Below are 9,659 nucleotides of genomic sequence, written 5' to 3'. Positions count from 1 at the left end.
AAAAGCGTGTTAATTGACATTTGACTTGATATATATTTAGACAAAATAAGAACCAACAAGCAGGAAACGTGGAGTTTTATCCTCTGACTGCATCCATTGTTGCTTTCAGGTCTCCATTGTTTTTGTAATCTGCAGTTTGGACACTAGGTGGCGCTGTTTCCCTGTCCAATAGTTAGAGCTTCAATTATCTGAAAAGACATCACAGGACAAGCTGTAAAAATAACTATTTTTTATTAAAAGACACAGAGAAAACAGGTAATAAATACAGAAAAAGGACAGAATCAGCATTTCACATCCCAATGACAGACAGTTTCATTTACACTGAGACAGACAATCCATATTTTTATTTATTTTAATCGTAATGTTTGATGCCCAACTCCTCTGACAATCATCATGTTGGCAAATAAAATCGGATGACACAAAACCAAAGAACCATAAAGGTAATTTTAACCCAGAATGCATCCTTTTTTATAGGTTTACGGTTTACATGGCATGTTACACTTTTATCCAAAGCGACTTACATACTCAGTACTGTGGTCAATCCCCACAGGAGCAATTTGGGGTGAAGTGTCTCAGGGACACAACGACATGCTGACTGCAGTGGGGTTTGAACCTGTGACCCCCTGATCCGAACACCAACGCACTAGTTCACTGCGCCACACGCCTCCACACAAAAAACGTAGTTTATTCAGAACATTTGAACTTTTTAATCGATTCTAAAGAGCGTTGTATTTCAATGTAGGTACACATTTGTTTTTTGCATTTCCGTGAATCGATTTTCTTATTGTTTGTAATATTGTGTTTAATTAAAAAGATTTGTTGTTGTGGAACTGAACTTTTAAAAGCCTGTTTTTTCGCTGAAGCCTTGCTGTAACTCTGTCCTTGGAAACAAGGAAAAAAAAGGGAAACAATAATACAAATTCAAGTTTAACAAAATACAGAAATTGACATGTGGGCAAAATATACATCATGATAATTACAAAACAGGCAATGATGAAGCTTAACAAATTTAACAAAGAGAGAAAGATAACAAGGATATTTTTTTCTAGAAACATCCAGGTAATTTGTTTATTTTGCAGATTGTTTTGAAATGGTATATAAGAGAGAGCAAGCTTAAAATATTCTGTTGAATAACAACATTACCTATAGGTTTACTGAGCACCTTTGAATTATTTGTTGATAAAACCTCAATCATGATCAACAGACACCTTTTAGATAACATTATAAGTAATGAAAGCTGTTTGGTTAGACATTAAGATGATTTATAAGTTTGAAATCATTCACTTGGTCACTACTCATTCATAAAGCTGGCTGATGTTGACAAAAAAGATCGTTTTTTAGATATTAAAATGTATAAAATTCACCTGAAACATAAGATAACTCGCTCTTGGATTCAAGATTCAGAATTGTTTATAGTATAAAAAAAACCTATCTATTTTATTTAAAGTAGCCTCCTTAATTGAACAATGCAGGAAAAGGGTGGTTCGTTTTTTGTGTTTATTGTAATAAATCTTTATAGAGAATCAAAAACACCTGACTGTTTAGTGAAAGGTGAATGATTCTGGTTACACAGATGATGAGATTGTTTTATGATTTGGTGATTTCCCAAAATCTCCTTCATTATATAAACGTGTGCTTTTCTATGTTGTGTGTATTTTATATACATGTGTATTTATCAGTAATAATCAGTATATGTGAGCAGTATATATATACAGTGTGTGTGTCTATTCTTGTACGTCTACCTTGTGAGGACCGTATATTTTTACATGCAAAGTGGGGTCTTTTTAAAAACTGAGGAATTTTGACTTGTTTTCACTCCTAAAATGTATGTTTGAGACATAAACTGTGTTTTTACTTCAACGCTCGCCCATTGGGTGAAGCAAATCTGCGTAGTGGCCAAACGGTGGTACTACAACATCTGTATCTGTCTGTGATAACATGAATGCTAGCTAGCTATTAGCTGGACAAAATCCTCCATTTACAAGGTTCAGATTTATTTTAGGGTAGGTTAATTTATGTCTGTATAGAAGTACAAACGTGTGTGTGTGTGTGTGTGTGTGTGTGTGTGTGTGTGTGTGTGTGTGTGTGTGTGTGTGTGTGTGTGTGTGTGTGTGTGTGTGTGTGTGTGTGTGTGTGTGTGTGTGTGTGTGTGTGTGTGTGTGTGTGTGTGTGTGTGTGTGTTCTTAGTTATTCTCTGTAAAGTCCCGACAGATGCCTCGGACCAGCAGAGGAATGAACTCGGCCAGGCCGGTGAACTCTCGGGTGAAAAAGGAGTGGCTGTCCTTCGGCTCGGACGACATCGATTTGAGGTCATCAAGAGGCGCCCAGGCCACGCCCACTGAGTACATGGTAATGCCTGATTGGTGGGTAGGATAAAGAGGATATTTTAATAAGGACTAAACACAAACTGCTGTTGTCTTTCCTCTTTAAGAACACACAGTTAGAAATACACTACATCTATAAAGTTTTGTAAATGTAACGTTTTCAAACTGTAAGTGTAAATATGCACATTGACGTTGAATTGTATCTCTGTCATCGCTACCACCTCTGCTTTTACCACTCTTATTTATTTATTTGTGTCTATTTTTTACTGCAGTGAGAGTTGCCAAAGAAATGTTGTTGTACTTTGTATGATGACAATAAAGATATGTTCTATTCTACTTGAACTTTAGCTCTGGCGACTACTATACCGTACCGTCAACTGTACTACCGATGTTGTTGATTACGAAAAATGCTAAATATGTGATTGCAAGGAGTAAGATGGCTATTTTCCATCGAAGCATAGATGAGATGAATCAACTAATAAAAAAAAAAATTGCTACACACCTTGTTCCTGTGCCGCAATCGCCGGTAGCCTGACGTCATCATACGATTGGCCGTCTGTCACCACGATGAGGAAGTTACGGCCTGGTCCCATCCGCCTGAAACAACAAATGTAGTTAAACTCATTATTCAGGCAGTTTCCTTCTCTAGATATAATGAATTCTGCAATGAGAAGCAATGTTAAAAATCCTCAACAAAACAGTTATTAGGTCATATTTCGCACACTAGTGTTTCTACTACAGCAGCATAGCACTAGCGCAGTGTTTCTCAAACTTTTTCATACTAACGACCACTTAACCAATCAAAAAACACACAAGGACCACCTAACTCCCCAAATATCTAAAAACAATAGGCCTGCTAACAGGGCCGTGGGAAGTAGGGGTGCTGAGGGTGCTGCAGCACCCCCTGGTGGAGGACATAATTAAGTAAAGAGGCACACCTTTATAATTATTAGGATAAATAAAAACAGGTTTGAAATCATTCCAATGTATACTATAGGACAGTAAATCAAAAATATTGTTTAAAACTGGAGAGATTTAAAAATATGCATAAATAAATAAATGTTGACTGTTAAAATAAGATATAAATGAACCTCAAAAATAAAATAAGTTAGCCTACATTTATTTTGTATTGGTTATGCTAGGTTATTGGTTATGTTCATATGATTCGATTAATAAAATGTAAACCGATCTTTTTCATATGGGTGTTTAGAATTGTAACTAGATCAGTCTCTAGTAATTGGACGCTCAAAGTGAACCAGATTGAAGCATTTTACTTTTAAATGTTCAACAAAATCTTCCCGGGGGGGCACCCCGGACCCCCCTAGAGCAGGGGTGGGGAACCTTTTTCCTCTCAAGGGCCATTTCAATTTCTTCAACATCCTCCGAGGGCCGTTCAAATTATTGACCTCTGCTTAAAAATGCTCAAATTCATTCATTTGGCCTTTCTTTCATGCTGTGCAAAGAAAAAGCAACCTCTTAATCCAGATACCTCACCATGACTCGCGCATAGACACACAAGATGTGTGCAAATGTATTTAGTTTCGGGGGGGTCTGGGGGCAAGATTTCTTTTTTTTAAATGTTGAAGTTAAAAGCATCAATCTGGTGCACTTTGAGAGCAACATGAGGAGATCTATGGATACATCTCTCAACATCCATATGAAACAGAACTGTAAGCAGATTTATTTTTCTTTATGGATATTTTACAAATCACTCCCCTTTCAAACTGTATTCTTGTTTATTAACAACTTTTTGTTTCTGTCATATAGTATTTTATACCTGTTTACTTTATTCTCTTATTTTTTTTATAACTATAATGATCATATAAAGATGTGCCTTTACCTCACTGGTTGTAGAAAAAGCTTCTTATATTCGTTAGCATAGCTAGCTAACCAGATGCTAATAACAACAACGTTATTGACTGTATGATCAGTATGACAGATGAACATATCGACACTGGGCTTTCAACTAAAGACACAGCCACGCAAAAACTGCGGCATGTGTACAGCTCCTTATGGGTACTGCAATTTCTGAAGAGCCGGGGCGACGTTCTGCTGCTCTCCGGCATACCGGCACCCCTGTCAGACGAGACATATACCACGTGATGACAGGTAAGGCTCGTGTTGTGTTCATGGACCCTGACCTTGGCAAGGAAAAACAGGCACTCGCTTGTTTAATTTGTTTGCGGTCTAGATTTCTTACACATTTTTCTTTTTTGCGTGTGTTTATAAATTACCTCGAGGGCCGTACCAAATGGTCTCACGGGCCGTATACGGCCCGGGGGCCGGATGTTCCCCACCCCTGCCCTAGAGGATGTGAAGTCCACCCCCCAATTAAAACATGTTATAATACTAAATACATTCGAAGCCTCTTTATATAAGCTGTCCACCATGTCAATACGTTTCTCTTTTTGTAGTGTATTGGTCTTTTGTAGAGGTTTTTCATTACCAGCTAAAATCTTGCCTAGGGCAGCAAATTGGTCAGAACCGGCCCTGGTGTCATCCCCACAGCACCCCCCATTTGAAACATGTTCCCACGGCTATGCCTGCTAACCACTCCAACAGTATATAACAACTCACAGCATAATAATGACAGCTTAACCTATTGCTCATAGGTTTTACACCTCATATGAATGAGCTAACAGACTCACAGATCGTTGGCTACTGAGAGAAATGCAAAATGCACCGCATTTAGTACAACACAAACCTCCGCTGTGGAGTTTCTAAATAAAATACAGTAAAACTATGGCTGCAGGCCCAAGTTTAGCATGAATTCAACATTAAACACAAGTTAATTATTTACACTGTTCCATTTATTTAGCATTGTTTACGCACTCAGTCTCTGTTGCCAACTATACTAGTCATTTTTAAACAATTTGAGAAACACTTTGGATTTAAAATAAATGTATTTCAAATGTAAAATTGTACCAATTTACCATTTACTCAAGGACCACTAGGGGTCACTCACGGACCACACTTTAAGAAACACTGCACTAGCGGGATGGATTTATTTCAGCTTGTGTTAAGAAAAACCTAACAGCTGGTTGGATGTTTTTGTAATGGAAGTACAGTGCAATACTCAGGTGTGTTGTTACCTGAACAGGTTCTGGGTGGTGTAGCTGATGGCGGCTCCAGTGGCTGTTCCTCCGCTCATGTAGGGGATGCTCTGCAGGGCATTCATGGTCTCATCTTTATCAGAGTGATCAAACAGGCCGAACTCCAACCGCTGATCGTAGGTGAACTGCACTGCACCTGGACACTCAAAACATAAGTCCATCAGCCAATCAGATCATCAATTAATCAATTAGTTAAATTATTTTTGATTCTGTGAAGCTGACCAACGTGAGCTCCCACGTCTGAGATTTCAAAGCTGCTGGCGATTCCTTCCAGGAAGTCCAGGACGAGCTGGAAGTTTGAATGTCCGACGCTGGAAGAACCGTCGATAAGGAACCCGATGTTCACTGAGTTGTAGCAGGTTTTACCTTAAAAAAAACACACATGTATTTTACACATCTTGGCTAATCAATCAATTTTACCAACATGAAATCTGCGTATCTGCAGGATATTAATTTCACAAAGATAATAATTTCTCCATAGTTATTTTTAATGACTTCTCCAAACAAATGTGATGATTTTGCAACAGAAATGTACAGATCACTCCACAGAAATATATAAGATTATAAGATTTCTGCGATCTCCAAATGTCCCTTGTTTTGGATTTGAGTGGTTGGGAATAACTGTTAATATGAGTTCCCTGGTGATGTGTTGTTGTGTCTTACTGCAGAGCAGGCTGTCCAGCGAGCAGAGCTTCTGAGCGAGAGGTTTCACGTGTTTGGTGGTGCTGAACCAGCTGGTGATCAAATAACTGAAGAAACCGTTGTCTTTGCACACCGCCTGCGGGACGAAGAGACAGACTGCTGTTACCGAAACATTTAATATACTGTATTTTGACACCAGTACCATCGGAAGTTTGTTATCTCCCGTCACGAAAGCATGATTGGCTACAGTAAGATGACTGAGAGGACAACTTTACTCATGATGTAAAAAGTTGTCTTTACTTTGAACATGGAAAACAATATGATGTGTCAGGCAAACATAACTCTGACTAACAGTTCAATAAGAACAAAAATGTCACTAGTCGTCTTTGGTCAAATGAACTGGACGTTAAGCATTAAAATGTCAAGTGCAACGTGTAAACTTGCCTTGCCTTGCACAATAATGCCAATAACAAGCTGGACTTAACAGAAGTGGTGCTTTAACAAAACTCTACATTTACAAGAAGTTTGATAAAAGTAGAAGCAATATATTTTCCAGTAAAATGCCTACTTTTATTTTAATACGCATTTTTCTTTCTCTCAAAACAGTTTCTTGTTTTCTTTTTGTTTTTTGTCTGTTGTTTTTTCACTTTTTTAGTGCTTTGGTTGTGTGTAAATATACGATAAAATAACTAAAATGATGGATCACTGTACAGATCTAACTAATAATGATTGTTTAACATAATTACTTTGACTGAAAATAAAGAATAATAAAAAAAACATCGATTTCACAGCCGTTGTTTTTTTTTGTCTGTTGATTTGTAGATTCATTCATTCACTCAAAGGTCGTACCCACCTTCTTCATGAAGTCCTTGTCCCGCACCATGGCGAGCTCCTCGGCCGCGGGTCTGGCCACGGACACCAGGAAGACGTTGATCCCGGACTCTCTAGCCAATATGGCCGCCTGCTCCAGCTCATCTGAAGGCCAGCCGTCCACCAGCACCATCATGACCCGAGGGTGACCCCGCCGCGCCCCGTTCTCCGGGCTGAAGAACGTCTCCGCTGTGTGCATGATGGCCTTACCTGCAGGAGGACAACAACAAGACAATGAACCAGGTAAAGAGACATCATCTCATTTTTATTTATTTATTTTTTAAAGACTATTTGGGCCGGATTAGCCGTTACTGGAGATGACAGTGTTGAAAGGGGGAGACAGAGTCGATGACATGTGTACATGGTTCCAGGCTGGATTTGAACCTGGGTCTGAGTCCCTATACATGGTCTATATAGCTCTACCAGGTGAGATATATGGCGGCCCAACATCATTTAATTGTAACTGCATTTCAGCGACAGAGTTGCTACAGAAGCGCTGCATGAAAGTTATGTTAAATAATTGTTGTTTTATCATGAGTAAGTACTATTTATTTTTAATTTGTTTGTCATACCGGTATATCTCTCTGATCTCTTTGTATTTCTATCAGATTGTTAAATTAAATGTGTGTGTGTGTGTGTGTGTGTGTGTGTGTGTGGGGGGGGTGTGTGTGTGTGTGTGTGTGTGTGTGTGTGTGTGTGTGTGTGTGTGTGTGTGTGTGTGTGTGTGTGTGTGTGTGTGTGTGTGTGTGTGTGTGTGTGTGTGTGTGTGTGTGTGTGTGTGTGTGTGTGTGTGTGTGTGTGTGTGTGTGTGTGTGTGTGTGTGTGTGTGTGTGTGTGTGTGTGTGTGTGTGTGTGTGTGTGTGTGTGTGTGTGTGTTACCTGTGTTGGTGTCTCCTCCCAGGTAAGCCAGCTCTTTGATGGCAAACAGCAGCTCTTTAGGCTGAGTGTAGTTGGTCAGTAAGAACTCGGTCCTCGGAGAATCACTGCACACAAAATCCAGGAAAAAGACACGTACACTTAACCAACAGCAACGCTTAGTATTATTAAAGATATATCTATCAAACTACATATCATTAATCGGGTTGATAATTGAGTTATCCATTTATAAAGTAGCAAAACATGGAATAAACATTTATATAGTAGAGTACTAGTACCTTGTTCCAAAGTAAAGTACTTTTTAAAGGATTGCAAATGTACTCTCTCTGCCTTTGTGAATTGTAATTGATTTCTTAAATAAAGCTAATTTAAATGTAATCTCATTAAAGTTTAATCTGTCCTAGGAAAAACTCTTTAGGTTTAATTTAGTTTTAATTGAGTGAAAACCTCATACTATATATATTTTTGAAAAAAGGGTTTCTTGAACTATTTGGTTGATTTTCTTACTTGTTCCATTTTGCGGGAAAAAAAAGATATGTATTGCTCTTTTTTCATACTGAATGTATTTATAGTATCTGTGTGTCTGACCTGGCCTGGATCAGTCCTACGTGCGGTCCCATTGGTCCGACTTTCAACATGGCCGCCAGTTTGCTGATTAAGTTTTTCTGCAGGTTGAACCTCCGCTGCCCGATGTTTTTACTGCTGTCGATCACCATGGCGATATCCATCTGACAGTCTGCACACACACGTTACACGTTAACACACACACACACACATTGAGGTAAAAGTAGTTGAACAATCTCAATTCATTTCCGATCAAACGTCGTGCAACAAAAACTCTACAAAAACAAACACAGGGTACCTTTATTTCCACCTTTCAGAGCTTTCTTCACTGATGGCTTCTTCAGTTTCTTTGCTGCAACACACACACACACACACACACACACACACACACACACACACACACACACACACACACACACACACACACACACACACACACACACACACACACACACACACACACACACACACACACACACACACACACACACACACACACACACACACACACACACACACAAACACACACACACACACACACACACACAGCTTTAAGTCATGCCTACCAATGCCCCTCAGCTGTGAGTATTTACAGTACTACACTGGATAGTATATAATAATGTGTATTTATTACCTGGCTTTAGAGCTACAGGCAGAGCAGTGGCAATGGTTTCACTGGTCAACTCCAGTGGGACACTAACAGGCTCTGGATACACACACACACACACACACACACACACACACACACACACACACACACACACACACACACACACACACACACACAGAGAGAGAGAGAGAGAATTAGTTGTGTACATTTACTAAAATGATGGTATAATTGCTTCATCTCAGTGAACATGTTTCCCAGTTTTTCCTATATATAAAGATAGTTTTGATAATGAAAAGTAAAATACTATATATTTGTTTGTCCCTTGAGTTAAAAAGGCTTGACAAGAAAAAACTAAAGTTAAGTATTATCCCCATACAGTATAAAGATTTAAAGAAGTTGCATTTAATGCCTTTTCCCCCCTCTAGGAGGCAGTGAAACTCCACATCGAGCTGTAAACCCACACAAACATATGGTATGTAATAAACGTTATGTCTATTTATAAGTGTGTACATTGAGAGCAATGGAAAAAAAAATAGTGGATTCTGGATATGCCTCCATTTACCAATATGACGTCTTCCTTGTTAATTTGAACCAATAATTTAAAAAAAACTAATTTAACTGCAATAGACAATCAAAACATCTATCAACAAAAAATAATAA

The 9,659-nt window shown here is 38.7% G+C and overlaps 1 protein-coding gene across 5 annotated transcripts in view; it reads right to left on the bottom strand.

Annotated features, from left to right (window-relative positions):
* Window positions 1–214: 214 nt before the first annotated feature.
* Window positions 215–9,659, bottom strand: part of coch (coagulation factor C homolog, cochlin (Limulus polyphemus)) — a 19,737-nt gene continuing 10,292 nt past the window's right edge. For all 5 annotated transcript variants that reach the window (XM_079693081.1, XM_079693084.1, XM_079693082.1 and 2 more), the window contains 10 exons: window positions 9,024–9,095; window positions 8,688–8,741; window positions 8,414–8,561; window positions 7,829–7,932; window positions 6,933–7,159; window positions 6,101–6,215; window positions 5,660–5,803; window positions 5,417–5,573; window positions 2,827–2,921; window positions 215–2,356 (listed from right to left, as the gene is read on the bottom strand). In XM_079693081.1, the coding sequence (XP_079549207.1) occupies window positions 2,184–2,356; window positions 2,827–2,921; window positions 5,417–5,573; window positions 5,660–5,803; window positions 6,101–6,215; window positions 6,933–7,159; window positions 7,829–7,932; window positions 8,414–8,561; window positions 8,688–8,741; window positions 9,024–9,095 (1,289 nt within the window). In that variant the 3' untranslated portion in view covers window positions 215–2,183. The remainder of the gene's footprint in view (window positions 2,357–2,826; window positions 2,922–5,416; window positions 5,574–5,659; window positions 5,804–6,100; window positions 6,216–6,932; window positions 7,160–7,828; window positions 7,933–8,413; window positions 8,562–8,687; window positions 8,742–9,023; window positions 9,096–9,659) is intronic.

The sequence above is a fragment of the Notothenia rossii genome, assembly GCF_949606895.1.
Source record: "Notothenia rossii genome assembly, chromosome: 7".
NCBI classification, from domain to species: Eukaryota; Metazoa; Chordata; class Actinopteri; order Perciformes; family Nototheniidae; genus Notothenia; species Notothenia rossii.
The sequence above is the reverse complement of the archived record's forward strand: the minus strand, read 5'-3'. Positions and strand labels throughout refer to the sequence as shown.